We start from the raw sequence: 19993 nt of genomic DNA, 5'->3' as shown, positions 1-19993 counted from the left end.
TCTTTTTCTACAAAGCCTGGCAAACAGTGGTACAAGTGTACAAGAACAAGGCTCATCCATGATGCTTTGAAGTGGCGGTGCAGATAGTAGATGGTGGTATACTATAGCATGATTTAATTTTAATGTTTTGAAACTGAGTGCGCAAATGGCAAATGGTGGCTGACATTTGATTTGGTTTAGGTTCATTATTATAAATAACGTGATAAATATATATGTAGCAGTTTATGTAAAAACATTAGTTTAGTACCAAACATGAATGAGATGTGCATCACAGATATGATACAGTATATACGTTATTCATTTCAAAACAGAGAAAATGAAAATAATATGATCACAACGTGGTTTCCAGTGCTCAATGATAATTTATTTTACAATTACTGCAAACGCACACCAAGAAAACGTAATCAATGACAACCCCAAAGAAGTAAAGACGTATTTATGCTAAATAAATCAAGTCATTCAATATGGTATGCGAATTTAAATCAAACAATAAACATGCAACGTGATTCAATTTAGACAATATACATATTTTTATATTCCATCATTCTTGGCCAGTTTCTTACTGCAACTGAAAGTAAAACGAAAAATAAAGCAACGTTAGTACACATAAGATTGTTATCGTAATATTTTCATGAATCTTTCAGCCAAGGGAAACATATTTCTATCACATTTGCATAGCCTATTTCAGATGGAACTTGTTTCTGCTAAAAATTAATATAATAGCGGGGATTAGAAAAGGTAATCAAGCATTTCAAAATAATATTAAATATATCTATTTATTGCAGTCTCTCTTACTTATTATTGTTTTGTTTATTTGTAATGTTTAGTTAATTTTTCCAAACGAATTATAATGCTAGGATGATTTGCAGACAATGGTGTATAACGTGAGGCAAAATAGAGTTATCTGGTTTCACCAGAACACCACTAGAGGGCGTAATAAAGTATCCGGATGACAGCCATGTTCGGCTCTTGGAGTGAAGTTGAGTTAATACAACATTGTATGCACCCAATTAGCATCAAGTGGAAAGCGTATTATTTCCAGATTCGGGTTTCAATAATATAAAATGGTTTACTGGCGAAATATCCTCGACTTTCGGACGTTATTTTTCGTGACTTTCCACGAAACAACTTTTCATCGTAAGGGAAATAACATTTTTTCTTCACTGTTCGTTTAGTCTGTCACACTTATTTCAGGTGACATACAATCGATGATGATAACTAAACCCATGAATGTTCATATTTATACATGTATGTACAACGGCAATAATGATAGCCGCAAACGTGAACCTGAAGATAACAGCGATGTTTTATTACAGTAGAAATTTTAGGGAAAACAGTCTGCACATATAATTTGTAGCAATTAAATATATGACATGTACACATAATTGTTATTGGTGGTGCTTTTTTCACAATCCCTGGTACTTATAACGTTAACGTTAACTTTTAACGGTTTTGAAAAGTACGACGGGATTATTTCACGATCGCCAGACTTCAAAGAACGTACATTTAGTGTATCACCATGCTCTACAAGTTCAATAAGCTTTGAATTTCGTGCATCACTGCATGTTATACAACGCTCCTGGGGGTATTTACGAATTCTGCACCTTTCTTCGAACTTGAGATTACTCAAGTTATTACGCCCTGGTCATTGAAAAACAAATCCACTCGCAGTGCGCCCGCACGCGTTCAAAACTTTGGATGGTCATGCAAATGACAGAAATTTGGAACTCGAAAGTTATTCCTAATAATTTTATTCGTATTTCAAAATAGTTTGTTCATCTGCTTGGTAACCAAACCATCCCCTATATGTATTTGAATAATGCATCGCCTTTGTTTTGTGCATACTCATTGTATTATATAACGCACACCAGTCAGAAAACCTTAATTCTGTATAAAAAAAGTTGATGTTTGTTCAAAACCCAACAAAGGAAATTGATGAATAAACAATGGTCACAATTTGCACGTTCTGAAATTAGTTTCAATTATTCAAATCACTATTACATGGAAACATCGATAGAGTTATTCGGCACCATGTACGTGACTTCTTTTCAACAAAAATTTCCACATTCCGTGCATTCTAAATTCAATTTTTTCAAACAAAGGCACGTTTCAAATATGTTGAAAATACGTTTGTTTTCGTTGATACATTTTAACATGTTTTTAGAGAGGGCAATAATGTGCTGGTGTGTGTTTGTTACCTTCCTGGCACCTCCCAGCTGTATCCAAATTCATTGACATCATCAGTCAATTTCAATGTGCCATCAGGTAATAACATTTTCATATCATTTTCTTCATCTCCATTGGCGTCACCTAGCAACCCACACACCATTCCATGCCACGCTTCATCTAAGTCGGTAGTCACAGCACCATTTCCATTCCATGAGAGTGTAAATACGCCGGGATAATCTACGATAACCCTTGTTCTTTGTTTATTAAATCTGATTTGTGTAATGTTGTTAATGGTGACAGGCAGTGAGAAATATACGGATTTACCGTCCACCTGTGTCAAAAAATCGGATAATTAGCGGCATTATATACCATTCCCCATTCACTGTGAGATCCCGCGTTATGTGTGAAACCGAACGTGACACCGGACACACAGAAGTCGTAATGGAGTCAAAACATCGCACGGGATTCTACAAACGCGAAAGTATTTTTGGTTAAATAATACGCTATAAACATTTGACGATGGTCATTTACAAACTTATTTTAAGACCCGATTATTACATCAACTTTAATGCACTGGTTAGACACTAGCTTTGTAGCACTATATATAACCACAGACAAATGGCAAAAAGTAGACAGTTTTCAAATAACAGCAAAAATACAATAACATGAGAAATATAAATATAAATACAAATAATGATAAGGTGATATTATATGTTACTCCTTCATTGCATTAACCTCAGCTATCCTTAGTTCATTAACTTGAAACAGCTTGGTTAACAAATTCTTTGTAAAAAGCAAAACAAATCTCTAGGGAAAGTGATCCGCCCACCTTTACTCAAAAATGCTCAGGGCTTCTTTTTGGAAAATCGTCTCAGTCTAAGATAATAAAATGTTATGAGTTTACCTTGACATCAGTATTACTCAGTTCAATGACAGCAGTTGGTAAGAATATCCATACAACTAAAACATAGGTCTTGTTATGGCCGTCATTGAAAGATGAGTAGTGTTCAGTATGGACAGCAAATTGCTTCTTTCCTGTGCAATCCTGGAACAACTTGTATGTACAGGGTCCGTGGAAGTTAAACTTCAAACCATCAAAAGTCTCGAAGTGGGGGTCGCCCAATTCATGTCCTCCTTCTACAAAATATGAATATTTGATTTAGATCTACATTTACAATCAAAATGATGATTTAAAAATATCTTTTCAAACATCATGTCCACATTACATTTTCCTGTTCGAAACGCACTACCATGTAAGTTTTTTGTGTGTACACAAATATATATTCAAAATGATTAAAAGCAGACGAACATAAAGATTAAAACACATCACATGTTATAAACAAATCAGAAAAAGTAGAACATTTAGTTTTTGACTCCCGTGTGCGAAGCACAAAGGGGAGTCTTTGCAGTTACCCTGTCTGTATGTATGTATGTATGTATGTATGTATGTATGTATGTATGTATGTCACTTTATTTGTTCCACCGTTATCTCAAGAACCACTAATCAAATTTTGGTGAAACTTGGTACATAGATGCTCTGGAATAATGCGCAGAGTTGATTAGGTTTTGGTAAAAATCTATGAATATTAATTACCTAATTTGCATGATAATTAGCTGATTTTTAGCTGTTCCAAGACTGTTCCACTGATATCTAAAGAACCACTCATTGGATTTTGATGAAATTTGGCACATGGATGCTCTGAACTAGTGCGCAGATTTGATTAGTTTTGGGTAAAAATCTATGAATATTAATTACCTAATTTGCATGATAATTAACTGATTTTAAGCTGTTCTATGATTGTTCCACTGATTTTTGAAGAACCACTCATTGGATTTCAATGAAACTTGGCACATGGATGCTCTGAACTAATGCGTAGATTTGATTAGTTTTGGGTAAAAATCTGTTAATATTATTAATTACCTAATTTACATAATGATTAATCAATTTTCGGCTTTTCCACTGATATCTCAAGTACTAATCATAACATTTCAATAAAACTTGGGACACTGCACATACCTGATAGTTTTTAGGGTAATATCAGTACATATTAATTACCTAATTTGCATAATTAATTAATTTTCAGCTTTTGATATTTCGAGTAGTAATGATCACGTTTCAATGAAACTTGGTACATAGTTACTTGAGGACTGTGCAGAGACCTAATTAGTTTTTGGGTAAATATTTGTGCATATTAATCACCTTATTAGCATAATTAGTTAATTTTCAGCTTTTCACCTGATATCTCAAGTACTAATCATCACATTTCAATGAGACTTGCGACATAGATATTCTAGGACTATGCAGAGACCTGATTAATTTAGGGATAAATAATTGTGCCTATTAATTACCTAATTTGCATAACTAGTTAATTTTTTGCTGTTCTATCTAAAAACCACTCATTGGATTTCAATGAAACTTTTAAATAGTACCCATCACATTTCAATGAACCTAAGACTATGCACCATATTAATTTTTGGTAAATATTTATGCTTCTTAATCACCTAATTAACATAATTATTTAATACTGATATCTCAAGTATTGATCATCACATTTGAATAAAACTTGGTACATACATTCTCTAGGACAATAGACAGTCTGATTAATTTTGGGTTAAAATCTGTTCATATTAATTCTCTAATTAGTATAATAATTAACATTTTTTGGTTCTAATCACATTTCAATGAAACTTGGTACATTGTGCAGACCTTATTAGTTTTACGCTTAAATCTGTTCATATTAGTTACCTTATTTGCATAATTAGTTTTCAGCTATTCCATCAATATCTCAAGTATAAGTAATTTTGAATTAATTTGTAATGTGTCTCAAAAACTCTCAGCACACGGGAGTTCTTTCTAAGCTTTCTTTGATTTAAGACTTTGTTTCAAAATAAATAAATGTGATCGACAACCACATTTTAAGCCACATATTAATTGCCAGAGCAATGTGATGGTTCTCAAAAAATTATTATTAACAAAAATAAATAATAAATATGTGTTACCATCTCAGTTTTCCCGAAGATCTTCAATGTACATATCACGTATTAGGGTAAGCTGGCTGGCACTTATCAAATATAGAGAATTTTAACAAATCTAAAAGACATTCTTTCTGTTCACCCACAAATGTTGTATTTTTGTATTAAATACCGATGTTTTACAATCGGTTTAATTATACGATTGCTGTATTGTACGACATTGCAATTATCCTAAAAGATATTTAAACAAGAAAGGTGCACAACAACCTGATTAAACTAATTTTACAAAATTATTAATCACACCCGAAAGCCCGAAAATAACTTGCTTTGAAACAAGCCATCTCATTTACTGTAAAATCGACATACCAATTCAAACTACAGTGATTTTGTATTAATATAAACGTTATATGACAAACTGTCACTCAATAACAAAATTACAAAGTCGTCAGGATCGCATATTAGATTCTAAACACACTTTGTACTTTTGTTTACCAGCATTTGACGAAGTTGAGTAATATGTTTTAGCTGGAACAAAATGGGTTCAGGATTCATTGTGGTACCCCAAACAAAAAAAATATCAGCTTAAAATACTTACGTCCTTGGTGATCTGTAAACGCAATCATAGAACATGTTGACATTAATACTGATGAGCATAGATACTATACAAATGAATACATTAATTGTATTTTTATTACAAATATCATTGAATACGCGTTTCTAGTTTAATATGTATGTATATTGATAAGTTGTTTTGTTTTAAATTCAACTTACAGTTCTGAAATAATGAAAAACATGAATTACTCACGTTTTAAACAGCATTTTTCACCTTCTCCTGCACATCTACAAAGTGTACGAGCTACTGAGTATATGTTGTTACATTCTTGGAGACACTTTCCATTACACGCATTGCAGTGCACTATATTAAATGATACAAAATATTAATATTCTGAACATTTTTAGTCGTAGAACTACTAATGAATGTACTGTTTGAATAAATAAATGAATAAATAGCAACAAAATAAATAGCCTTTATCGAAACAATGTTTTTCCATGTTTGCTGTAATCAATTATTCTATCAAATAAAAATGGTTATTGCTGTATCGTTTTGTCAATCTTGACCATCTTCGGTTGGCAAATGGTATTTATTTGTCCAAACATAAATTGCTATTGTTGTTCAAACAACATAGTCTCAATATAAACACATTATTTCATTTGTATTTGTAATGAACCTGTTTATCTTGAATTACTTACATATTTTTTTACAGCATATGCACCCATTGTCACAAAACTCGCCATCTCTCCCCACTTTTTTCTCATCCCACTCGCATGCAGATGTTGTCCTGCACGTGCCACGACCTGGAAACTGTTTGGCACATTTGTCCTCATCTAAAAAATAATGTTCAACTAATGATAATATGCATTTTCTATGTTTAATTATAGTTCCGTATTATTATTTTGCTTTTATTTTATTTTTTTATCATTATATAATATTAAAACAATACAAATACAAAATAACATAACACCGTAAAAATTAAGATGAAAAAACAAAACAAAACAATAATTTAGAGTAATTCCATTGAATCAAACAGGGGTCCCATATACGTTTGAATCCATGTAGAGAATCTTTCTGTATGGCCTTGGAATACTCAATATTAAAGGTTGACATGCCTGTACACTTGGCTGCACCTGTTTCCATTTTCACCGCATAATAGACAATTTTGTAAAAAGTACTAGAAAATTTAAAAGGGAGGTGTGATTTCTGTTTGAATTTAAAGGTATGCCCAATATTATATATTTCTGAGAAAATTGTATGCAAATATTGCCGTTAACGTCTAAATAATTTTTTACCTGTGTTCAAAGCTCAAGCACATGGGGGCATTCGAAAAACAAATGATGACATCTTTCTACAAACAAACCACAAAAGAACATCTTTCATCCTCTACCAAATTTCTTAATGCAAGTATATATTAGTTGGTGTAATTCTATGTAATAATCGAAATTGAACATTTCTCAATGATAGATACGCTTGAGCAAGTGATGTTTAATTTTAGTTGACTAATAAAACGTTGTTTCCATGTATAAAATTCATCACTGAGTAATTTATAAATCCAGAATGATTTCATGGATTTCATAAATGATAATAAATGGGTCAATTTCAAGCCACCATCGTTGTATTCTAGGCACATTCTATTTCTATCAATTTTATCATAATTAGAGTTTCAAATAAAATTGTCAATTATTTTTTCCAGGTCTTTGATAATATTAGCCGACATGTTTGGAAGAACTGTCAACAAATGAGCCAGTTTTGAAATTGCTAATGTTTTTACCACTGTAACTTTTCTTATGAGTGTCAAGTGTCTCTTTTCCCATGACTTAAACAACTTTTTAATATCGTTGATAGCGGGAATATAATTAAGGTCACATAATTTAGCTTTTATTTGGTTTAGTGAGAATGTTAATAGCTTAATGATCAGGTGTGTATAATCTTGGCTCATATCACACACACGAAATGTAAAACTACAATCAAGGTCATAGATGGGAAAGTATTTCCTGTCGAATATGGTTACCATATGATGACCAAGTGTATCTCGGTATTTGTATGATCTAAATAGTCAAGCAGCAGTGATAGGAAGCCATGTAATAGTTTTGTTTATATTACGCGCTGTTAACATGCAAAAACTTCTGATGACTGATGACTATACGAATTATTCGTTTTTAAACTCTTCAAAATATGATCATTTTGAATGTTCTTGCTATATGCAAGAAGTTCGCTGATGCGTAGCAAATTAGTGTTTGATATGCATAAGAACCTCTGATAGAATTAGCCCTTAATTTATTTACAATGTTGCCCAAATTTTAAACTATTGATTTATATTTAATTGATGGCAGCCTGTAAACCGCTAGTAGCGCACGTTCAAGGAACGGCGTCGCTGTATGCACATTTATTGAACGGACATTTTCTCTTAAGACAGGCTCCAACGAGTTTAATCAGTTTATGCTGAGAAATGTTAATATACAAATGCGGCATTTATTCATTCTAAGCTACATAATGTCACGCAAATGTGTTCTGATCAGTAAGCAATGTTAAATATGAGGTTATTACGAGAATACCTCAAAGTACGCACGAAGACAGTACAGTTGGAGTATCGACCGACGAGCAGCGGAGGCCGATGCGCGGCGTACTGTCTGAGTGAGTATTGTGAGGTATTCTCGTAATAACCTTAGAATTATACATCTTTTACTACCAAGGATACATCATGGGAATGCCAACATCCAAAAAGTTTAGAAGAGAATCTGCGAACTTCATTGTGTGGAGTCCGGTCAAACCCCGTTCGCAAACATGTTTGTTTTTATTATTAGAGGACGCTTACGGGCGTTAATCATTCCATATTTGGTGTTCGCATTTCCATATATGGTATTATGAAAATACACCGTAAAATACCGATCAATTACGGCACGCTGTAACTTATGGCATTAAGGTGACAGATGTATAATAATAGTAAAATATATTGTGTAATATCTGTAATTACTCACTGTCTTTATTTTGATTACAATCTGCAAATTGAAAAAAAACATACATTACAAGTTAGTATATTTGTTAACAAATAATGTCTCTGGTGTTTGTAATGTTATAACTGACAATTTGACAAGGACAATATTGTTTCTCATCACACAAGAACGTAAACGTTAACGCCACTAATTTACAATAACAAGAATGAATAGACAAATGGAAAGTTAAACCGTGTAGACACCTGCCTAAGAGTATTCGAAGGAATAACATAATTTAACACACATGGTGCGACAAGACAACTACAATTTGTAAATAGTCGGTTATGAGTATGTTTGTACATTGAATCGATAAAAAATAACTCTTTTTATTTACACAAACAAAAATAAAACATAAAAAAATCATTATGACACACAATCTGTATATATGTTACACAAAGTCTATATTATTGAAACTATTGAAACTGAAACAGTATATGCTGGAATTTGGTGAAACACTATGTGTGTTTAGAAAGATTGTAAACAAATATTGCCAACTACTGAGAGAGGTATACAGAACGTTAATTCTTAACTGCATAGTACTAGAAAATTGATGACTTACTCTTTTTGCAGCATTTTTTATTTGCAGGACACACACATGGCTGGTCTTTACATTCAATTGTTATTGGTGGGTTGCAATTAATATTGCATGATTTGTCGTGGCAATAGAACTCGTTTGTGTCACAGCTATCTGTGTTAAAAATAAAACTTTTACTGTGTTACAATATGAAACGTTTGCTGTTCATTTGATCAATTTGAAGTATAAAACGTAGGCTCATATTTATTTTCAAATATATTATTCTACAAAAATAATCTTGTTGGATATAATACAAATACAAATCAAGTGATTTCCGTATCATCACAGAAACCAAATGGCGCTAGTAATAAACACTTGCAAATTTTAGCTGAAACATCTTATTTAATATGAAAATAAGTAAATAGCGGATAATTTTGAACTAATCTAGGTGATAATCTCGTCGCGTTAAATATTTTAATTTTAATATTAAAACACATGTAGAATAATTTGAATAGATTCAAACACATTTTGAAGAAGTATATAAACCGTACGTAAATTATATTAAATAATATTTATTCGGAGCATCATTGCACTTCAAACTGAACAGCTAAACAAATTATGCAGAATATATAATATTTTGTTCACTTCTTACTGACATGACAAATGCCTACTCATGATTATTCTAATTAAACCATTCACCCAATTTAGACATGTATTTTGCCTGACTAAATTGAAGATTCAATTGTAGTAAAATATATTTTCAAGAAATTCTGATAAAACAAATTGGGTCATATTTATTATGAATATTATTTTCTTTTTGAGTATGTGTCAACTCATACATTTAGTCTTTGTAACTACTATGCGGGAGCTTCACGCCAAACAATGGTGACTAGACGGTTAAGATGTTTAAATCAAAATACAGAACTATACATAAAACTATACGTATTCGCATGTGAATTTAGCAAAAGGATCGAACAGAACTTACTATCAGCAATACAACATTTTTGGCCGTCACAGTGACATGATTTCGTTGGAGACTCTTTTGTCTTATCTGGGCAGACATCGAAACATTTACCTTTGCATTTATCGCAGCTTTCTGAAAAAGAGTGACAGTAAAAACATATTTATTTTTATGCCGACCCACATCAAAATGATATACTATTGAAAATAGACGACTTTCAAGATTCGAGCAGCAAATAAAATTAAAACATTCATTAAAGAATATTAGAGTTTTCGCGGATATTCTTTTACTCAGTGTAGCCAGCAATTTGAGCTTCAGCATTTAACACGTTTTGTGACATTATACATGCTTTGTGACATTATACATTCATATGCTGACCAAATGTTCAATGCAACCACCATGTTTAGTGTAAATGGGTAACCGATTTGACTAGTACACTGAATTCCTGTACTAACTCTTTTGTGAAATAAATAACAAACACACAAGAACAATTATAGAAAGAAATCATGCACAAAAATTGTTATATAATGCTATTAAACAACATGCTGTCATATTCACTGAATCACAATTATTTCACTCCAACCCAGCTACTTTTTTAAATTGTAAATGCCTGAACAGTTTTCAGCCACACAATTTCCATTACCTTGAGAACTCATTTGTTTATTATCGTTTATCATTTCCACTTTGGTTATTCTAAAATTGTAGCATATTCTGATAATCAAATATCACACTTTTTAAGTAATACTTCTAATCTAAATGTCCGTTGAAGCAATTTATTTTCGTTCATATGTGGACAACACGTACAATATGCAAATCATTTAAATCTCTAATATTCACACACATGTTTTATTCAATGGAAGATTCAGATATGTGAGTCAATCTGGTTACCGATAACCACAAAATGAATACTCTTATACAACAGACAATGAACTTACTGACATAGCATTTCTTTCCCGAAGGACACTTTACTGTTGGTTTCAGTATGACCTCTCCCTCAAGAGGAGCCTTGCGACATACCCCACCGGCTTCATGACAATCTTTATCTGGATTCAAGATAAATAACTAGTTAATAATTTTATATTAATTATTACCTTAGCAACAGATTGTTATTCGTAATCTAAGTGTGTGTATCACCGACTATGTGGGTATGTAAATCTGATAATTAATTACTTACAAACACAGCATATCTTTCCCTTTGGTACATAACAGTTTACTTCAGTTTGTGATAAAAGACAAGTATGTGTTCTAATTAAACCACCACAGTCAGTCAAACAGTCAATTCCTGAAGCCGAATCACAAAATAACGTATAATATAAATAAAGTCCAAAAATCAAATATCTTGCCCGCAAATTTTGCGGTGGTTTAGACAAAAAACTGAATACACAAGTAGTAAATGTGACTTACTTCCATCATTGCCGGTAGCAGGGTCATTGTCTTCGTAATGGTCTCTATCATATCTGTCAATGGCTTGTATTTGTTCAGTCGTCTTAAATAAAAAATAGAACAAAGGAATGATATAATAAATCGTGAATATAAGTAATGTCTCATTAAGATAAAACGCAGAAAGTCTACAACTTACCGTAGAAATTGCAGAATAAATTTGCCACATTAGCATAAAAATCAATATCCACACTCGAACCATTTTGTACCTGCACAAGGAAGTTGTCAATAGTAAATACACACATCGATATTCCATGTTATGTTCGTAGATACTGCTAAAAATAATTGGATAATTTTAATATAATACGATACTTCGTATAGTATTACTAGATTTGCTTACATTCTTCTAGATAATAGTCTAAATGATGCATGCGTGATGAAGATATGTTTTGTCAAAGTATACGTTACGTTACGTTAGTCAAAGTGACAGGCAACCTTAATACTAAATCAACGGCAACATTTTGCATCACCAACCCTGAATTGAAAACTGCTGCAAATGTAACTATCTGAAATGTTTTTGTTTATTATTATATTTGTGTTGTTTCCAGTATGCACATTTTATTGCGATGTCTGCATACATTGTTTTATGATAAAATATGTCTTTATGGATTGAGAGTATTTTTGAAGCTGACAACAAAAGTATTACTACTTTTGTAATATATGTTCTATAATTTAAATTGTTGGAAAAACATGTTATTTTATTCATATTGTGATTGTATTTCAAAATGAAATTTGTTATTTTTAAAACGGTGTTTAGTTACTCTGGTGATCTTAAGACCCTATATTAAGAACTGTCACAGTTGCAAAATAAGTGCATATATAACGAAAAATCGAGCACAAAAGGAATCATTTGATATTTCAATTGTGAGGACGATTGTGCAACCGATGCTTGTTGTTTGAAAATATCCTCGTTGAACGCAAGCTAAGATAGAGATAATCAACCTACTAACAAATGGATGGCGGGTGAACGTTGAATATTGGCAAAAATTGGTCGATCTATTTCAGGAAAATCAAAATGTGCTATATATATATATATATATGTGCTAGTAGTGCCAGCCTTGGGAACGATTTGCAAACTTAGCAACGGAAAATCATAATACTTCTTTAGTTAGGAAAAAAATTGGTTTAGATGGTGAGTGAACATTATACACAACAACAGAAATTCTGAAGAAATAATATACTAACGATAACGAATTTTGAATGTTCAACCAAGGGTGAAGGCTAAATAGAACTAAATTCGTGATTGTTCACATCGTATGTAAACCGATTACGCCATTTACATACAAGCGTTACTTTATCCCATCATGTTCCTAGTTAGGAAACAACTATTGTGTCACGCCCTGCCACTATTTACAATTTCTGAACAGTGTAAGCCAGTGTAATGCTCATAGCCTTAAAGGTGTATAGCCAGTCATAAATACAAATATTCATTCTTCAGTGCAAATATGTATGTATTTATATACTGTAAAACATGTTGAAAAAGCGGCATGCAATTTTAGCGAATTGTGGTAAAATGACGTAATAGCGAAATGTTGATTTCGCCAATCTCTCTTGTCATTGTTGATTTACTTTGTTTGGCGCCCATTTTGAATTGACAATAAAGTCATTAGCGACATCTTGAATAAGCGAATCAGTTCTTTCGCTAAATTCGCGAAAAAGACATGCTCGCGAAAAAGACATGTTTTGCAGTATATGGTGAGAGTGGAATTAAGACACAACAATATAAATATTGATACTATACAGCACTGTAGTATACACTTACCTCACCAAGAGTTTTATATTTAATGATTCACTGCTGTACCAACGAGCATACATTGTAAACTTCACAAATAAACATATCAATTAAAACTTGTGGTTTTAAATTTTACATAAAAGTGCCTTCGATCTGTGTCGGCATGATGATACGAGTTCATTTTTATTGTTCAGTGTGGAGTAGTGGTGTTTAAAATTTAAGATAAATGTTTCCTTCAAGCATAAAATGCAGCGTTTGCTAAAACTATTTACGGCACTAAAAAAATAGCTATTCGAAATTGACACTTATAATTTGCCTGTCAGCTTGAAATTAACACAATAACAAACACTTTAAATCATAGCATCATAGCATACACTTTTTTTCCGTATATTACATGCTAATTAAATGTAAGCAACTTTGTGATAATTTAACCAAAACTACCATTGTAACCAAAGACGAATAGATGGCGTTATGCACATTTTGAGAATACCAAGTTTCACAAAACATTAGAATATTCCTGGAATGATTCAGATTGGCAATATTATTCGAAATTAGTAATAGTGGTTTAAACAAACGAACACTGGAAAGCAACTTTGAAAGATGGTATGTGGTGTTATTCGAGTACAGAGATTCTCATATACAAAACACTGATCAAATATATACACATCAAACCATCGTGATTGAAATAAAAAAAAAACATTTACAATTACCTTAATGTACTTGTCAGACGATTGCTGTGTTCAGGTCTGGAGAGCTTGGATATATATCGGCGATGTGATATTTTGTGAAATAACGCGTAGATATAAATACTTTTTTGATCATGCTAATCATGTTTGCTTTTATGTGGCCAATGAGCGGATAGTCATATGCGTTTCACATTTCCATATTAGGGAGGATACTGACTAGATTTAGTATTATAGACATGAATAACAAATGTGACATAATATCAATTCGACATCTTTATGAAATCAATGTTTTCGATAGCAACACCTGTGGTTCACTTGTGCAACTGTTGTGATTGCAATTAAAATTACGCTATTATAAAGTAATGAATTAAACAGCATGTTGGAACATATTGTCTTCATGCATTTTCTACATATCCTGTACAAATGAAAATGCATGATTCATAATCGTTAATTCACTAAGTGAGGTATAACCCAAAAAACACCCAGGCAAGCGGAACACAACATACATTTACGCTCCCGAAAATAAGCTAGACTGGTCGCCATTAACAACAAATATATCTTGACTGCTGTCAACTAAACAGGGAACTTAACTGATATAATGACGCTACGCAATTAATTTTATACATATGTAGTAATATCCGTTAATATGATATCTCCACGAGAAACTATGGTACGATTGCAAATGTAAAAAGTAACTTCCACTTTATCAAATATATTCTAACTTAAAATATCGAAAAAAATCGTTTACAGCCATGACCTGCATATATGGTGTCGATCAGTCACAATATGGATGTATCGCACCGATTTACTTGTATACTATAATATACTTTAGATTGTCTTTTAATCTAATGCAACATGTCATTTTCATTAACCGCATCGTGTCAAATTTTAAAATGTAATTGTCTAACAATAAATGGTAATAAAGTGGATTGTTTCTGATGTGTAAAGATATCATGTGTTCATAGTATACACATTTCTCATTCGTACGTTTGAAGTATTGTGCATTATTGTTATCATCTATAAATAAAAATTATTGATAAATGTTACTATTGCTGTACAAGGAAGGCATGTGTCATTTTGTTATATTTATCGTTCAAGTGATTTACATGATCTTCGTTATCCTTGAAATTATTTTATTGAATAGATATAAAGCCCGTAATGAATAATTTATCTTGTATTATAAGGATGGCATGTGTCCCTTTTTTGTTGTGCAAAGTCATTACTATTTTTAAAATATTGGCTAGCGATGCAGTTTACTATAAACCGTAAGTCTTGCTGAACAATGATCACATGCGTTCATGGTATGAACATTTCTCGGTTGGATGCCACGCATCAATAGTGTGTACATTTCTTTCTTTCATGTGTATATTATGTATGATCCTTATATTTGACTCGTGCAATTGTTACTATTGGTCGTTATTTCTGCTGTTTACATAAATGACATATATCCATGGTGTACACACTTCTCGTGTATGTGTTTGGAATAATGAGCATGATTTTAATTATTATTAAAATGTTTTTCTGGAACAACGCGTGATATTTTTTTATGTATATGATGTGTATATTTCTCTTTCATATGTTTAGAAAATTGTGCGTATTTTTATTATTCCTAAAATGCAATTATTGATTGTGGAAAATTTCATTATTGGCCGTTATTCCTGCTTTTCACCGTGATGACAGATATTCATGGTATGTACACTTCTCGTGTATCTATTTTGAATAATGAGCATGATCTTTATTATTCTAAAAAAATGTCTAGCACTAAATGTTATTATTGATAGTTTTTTTTCGCTGTATTACATGTGTTTTGGTAATAATCGTTATTGTTGGCGATAAAGTTATGGGTATTTCTTGCTGTGTAAAGATGCTACATGTCCTTGGTGTGCACACTTCACGTTTATGTGTTTGGAATTTGGAGGGCAATCGCTATTGTTCTTGAAATTCAATTACTGTGCGTGATAACTATTTCATTGGTCGTTCTTCTTGTTGTATACGGTTTGGTGTGTACATTTATTGTTTACGTGTTTTGAATTTTGGAAATACTCTTTATTGTTTTAAGAATTGATTTTTTTCAGGCGATAACGGTTGTTATGGTTAGTTTCTATCGCTGTGTAAGGATATCATGTGTCCATCCATGGTGTGCATACTTTACGTTCATGTGTTTGGAATAGTATGCATGATCTTTATTATTTTTAAAATGCAAATAATGACTATCTATGTTTCTATCGTTCGCTGTTATTGCTGTATCAGAGTGTCGTGTGTCCATGGTCTGTATATTACTCGTTCATGTATTTAGAATTGTGAGGTTAATTTTAATTTTTATTAAAATTCAATTAATGTCTGGTGATAAATTTCTCCATGGATCGTTGTGTTTGCTGTGTGAGAATGGCATGTTCCCATGTTGTGTTCATGCATTTCTTATATCATGTTTGGAATATTGTGAATGATTTGTATTATTCCTAAAACGCAACTATTGCCTGACGATGAATACTATTGTGTTGTGTGGGTGGCATGTGTTCCTGGTGTGTACATTCCTCGTGCATGCGTTTCGAATATTATGCATGATCTTTATTATTCAGTTATTTATTATATAATTCAGTTATTGACTTGCGATAACTGTTATTATTGATCCATATTCTTGTTGTAAGGATGGACACGTCCGTGTGGTGTTTGTTTCATGTGTTTGCTTTATTATGCATCTCTTTCATTCATTTCTTATTTTATTGTTCAATGGCAATAAAGGATATTATGGATAGTTGTTCAAGTTCAAAACAAATGGCATGTATCCACGGGGTGCACATTTACTGTTCGTTTGTTTGGAACACTGTACATTAACTTTATTACCCTTAAATTTAATTTTTGTCTGGCAATAAAAATCACTTTGAATTGTTGTATTTGCTGTATAACGATGGCATATGTCCATGGTGTACACATTTCTATGTCCTATGAATTTTAGGGATAATCTTTATTTTTCTTAAAATTCAATTATTGTCTGGAGATAAATATTACTGTGAATAGTTGGTCATATTGTATAAGTATGTATACATGTATTCATGGTGTTGATTTCGATTTTACTTGTTTGCAATTATGGAGACAATCTTTGTTGTTATATTCCTAATATTGACGGGCGATACATGCTATTATGAGTTGCTGAGTAAGACGTGTGTGTGTATATTTCTTGTTCATGATTTTTGAGTGCTGTGTTATGAACATTTGCTTGTAATCCCTGGACATAATGTATATCATCATCACTCTTGGTAAGCATGTTGTTAAGGAATTAGTGCCGTTTATGTTATTTATTTTAAGAAGGTAAGACAGTGTATTGATTGTTTATTAATTGCTCCCCTCCACACACTACCTGACTGAATTAATCAGTCTAATTGAACGCATAAATCACATGATGTAGCATTTGAGACAAAGGTGGGTGAATGTATTCTGTATACAACTTTATTTATATCACATGATAACATTTGTCGCATATTCTCTCCAAGCTGTTGAATATTGTGTACAATTATTGGATTTTATTCAGTATGTATTTTGTGCGACAATAATGTTTTCGTTTTGTTAGTGTCCATGCCACTTTTTCTTTATTCTAGGCTTTACTACGACTCTATCGTGACAACTGTTCCTACAGGTTTTGAAATGATTACATACAACAAAGAATGTATTAATGTGTGTACTCACTCGTACCGGAACAATCGGTGGATTAATGGCTGTGTCGTCAAGTTGTAAACAGGCGTAGGAAAGTACAGTGTAACTAACATATAATACGCGCACGAATAACTGCACAAAGAGTTAATTTTGATTTCAATATGTGAACAGAACACGATATTGATATACTACGCTATATTTTTGTTGTTGTAAAACCGGCAATGTGTCTAAAATAAGGTTCATGTATTGAAAAAAATGATTACAATTCTCGATATAGATGTTCAGATTGTGATGAATTGCAAAAAACCGGAATATATATTTGTTATGAACTTTCAAGGCCCAAAGTCGTACAGTGGAAGCGCGCGTGCCTGCGACGATGCGTTAGTCATACGACCGAGGATCACAAAAAACCATAATCAGTCTATAACGTTTTTGTCATATTCCCTATAGGGGCATTTTAAATAAAAATGCTGTTCCTGTGAGCCACAGATGTTTCAGTGAGTCGGATATGAAATCATTGAACAGCTGTTTGCCAGATTACTGTCGCTTTTGTTTTGATTCCATTGGATTAAGTAGGCACAACATCATAGTCGGCGTTCAACATTCAAGTAGTAGTGTGTATCAACATTTTAACAGCACGAGTCTGAAGTAGCGTTAGTTATATACTTTTGCATGGCAACAATAATAGTATCGTATTATGCGTACCGTAAATACATTGACAATCTTCAACATTCAGGATGACATCGGGAAACCCATCTTCAGTGTTGGTGTACCGTTCCATGCGAGTATGCACTCTTCGGTTGCTGTTGCCTATATACGTCGTTTGTGAATGCGAGTGCGATTGTCGTACATCAAGCATTAGTAGCAACTCCCTTTCTCACTAGTTATGTAACTATTGTCGCTAGACCTTGTTTTGTGGTCGTCTACCACCGGTCATCTTGGTAACACGTCTGACACAAACAATACGTGTTTACTAAAATAGTGAATATATATAAGAAGAACGGATTATTCAAATTTGAAACTCAATATTTAAATCATATCAACACATGTGTTATCGTAATCATCGCGCGTGCGTGTACATTGTCATCTCTCTGTTGTTTTAATATAAAATTGGTATAAACATCATCACGGGGGCGTTTGGTCGCTGTGAGCTGATTGGGCAATGATTTTAGTGAGGATTAGCAAGGTTATGGTAGATACCACACTTACCGAGTTCCATGACTACATAACATTGAAATACACTGGTATATGACAAACGAAACACGCACCATGTAATATCCTATAATGAATGAGACTTTTCAAGTGTATATTTACCGCGTCTGTTGCTAAGGAGTGGTCAAAACAATCAGAAATGAATACTTGATTACTTGATTGATTGCCTGCTTGATTGATTGATTGTCAATTTATATTTTGCCAAAATTACTATAATGAATTTGAGATCAATTCTATGCTCATATCCAACACAACGCCTAGTATGATGTATGCCAAGCTTTACAGTTTAGCCAATTATGGGTACAGGTTTATTTAAATGTAGTTTCTATCAAACATTAAGGAACTTGTCTTAATGTGACCCCCTAGCTCAAATTGCATTCAGCAATGTGTTACAATTTCCCATCAAGCTGTGTTGAAAACAGAAAAGGATTATCATCTAAGCGTATACATCACCAGATATCGTTATTTACCAGGGCTTCGGTGATGGACTGTGACGTTTTGGAGCCCGACTCCAGCTCTGAAATACGCTCGTCGTCGATATTCGTTTCCATGCTATAATATTCGTATAATAAATTTCAACTTTTCGTCTTCGGACAAGTTGTTTAATTTAGCTGGAAGTGCATGGTTTGGTGTGCTCGAAAGAGAATCCCCAGTAAAAGAGAAGCTCAATATTGAAACCTTACACCATATGCGTTCTTGCTAAAAAATAATAGATCCCTCGGGTTGGCAGCACTTGGCAAACCATACCCCCTATTGCGAACGCAATGTAAATTTGTACCCCTAGAGCAGACATATTGAAGAAAAACACCCCTATTGCAGACATATATTGACAACATCCTACCCCCTATTGCGAGCATACTCTGCCGGTATTTTTTTTCACTCAAGTGGAGTGTGATCAACTCAAACCATGCTACTTATGGTTGCTGTGTACGCAACTCCTGTTGATGTCATTCGTTGTGAAGAAAGATGAGAACTATTGACATGATTCGGGAAGGCATTGGGCCCTGGTCGTGGTATTGGAGTGGTGTATTGTTGCAAGAGGGGACCTAAGGCGGGCGCAGCAACCCTGTGAGTTATTCCTAGGGACCTATTGCAGACATTAGCAT

General features: G+C 32.9%; 1 protein-coding gene across 1 annotated transcript; it reads right to left on the bottom strand.

Annotated features, from left to right (window-relative positions):
* Positions 1–342: 342 nt before the first annotated feature.
* On the bottom strand, positions 343–14111 carry LOC146735684 (BMP-binding endothelial regulator protein-like). Its single transcript, XM_085506004.1, has 13 exons — positions 14049–14111; positions 11746–11815; positions 11571–11652; positions 11341–11448; positions 11102–11209; positions 10191–10301; positions 9251–9379; positions 8677–8697; positions 6394–6528; positions 5948–6058; positions 3074–3306; positions 2199–2500; positions 343–568 (listed from the first exon to the last, which is right to left on the bottom strand). The coding sequence occupies exons 2-13, from the start codon at positions 11806–11808 to the stop codon at positions 532–534; spliced, it is 1440 nt and encodes a 479-aa protein (XP_085362130.1). The 5' UTR covers positions 11809–11815; positions 14049–14111; the 3' UTR covers positions 343–531.
* Between the last annotated feature and the right edge of the window lie 5882 nt (positions 14112–19993).

Source organism: Saccoglossus kowalevskii, chromosome 12 (assembly GCF_978046115.1).
Source record: "Saccoglossus kowalevskii chromosome 12, keSacKowa6.1, whole genome shotgun sequence".
Classification (NCBI taxonomy): domain Eukaryota; kingdom Metazoa; phylum Hemichordata; class Enteropneusta; family Harrimaniidae; genus Saccoglossus; species Saccoglossus kowalevskii.
This window is presented reverse-complemented; position numbering and strand designations above follow the sequence as displayed.

Excerpts from the sequence above, each read along its gene's own strand:
- LOC146735684 (XM_085506004.1), bottom strand. The coding sequence starts at position 11,808 with ATGGTTCGAGTGTGGATATTGATTTTTATGCTAATGTGGCAAATTTAT. Across the intron at positions 11,210-11,340 it reads GGGAAAGATATGCTGTGTTT|ATAAAGATTGTCATGAAGCC; the intron begins GTAAGTAATTAA and ends TCTTGAATCCAG. Across the intron at positions 2,501-3,073 it reads TGAGTAATACTGATGTCAAG|GTGGACGGTAAATCCGTATA; the intron begins GTAAACTCATAA and ends TTTTTGACACAG.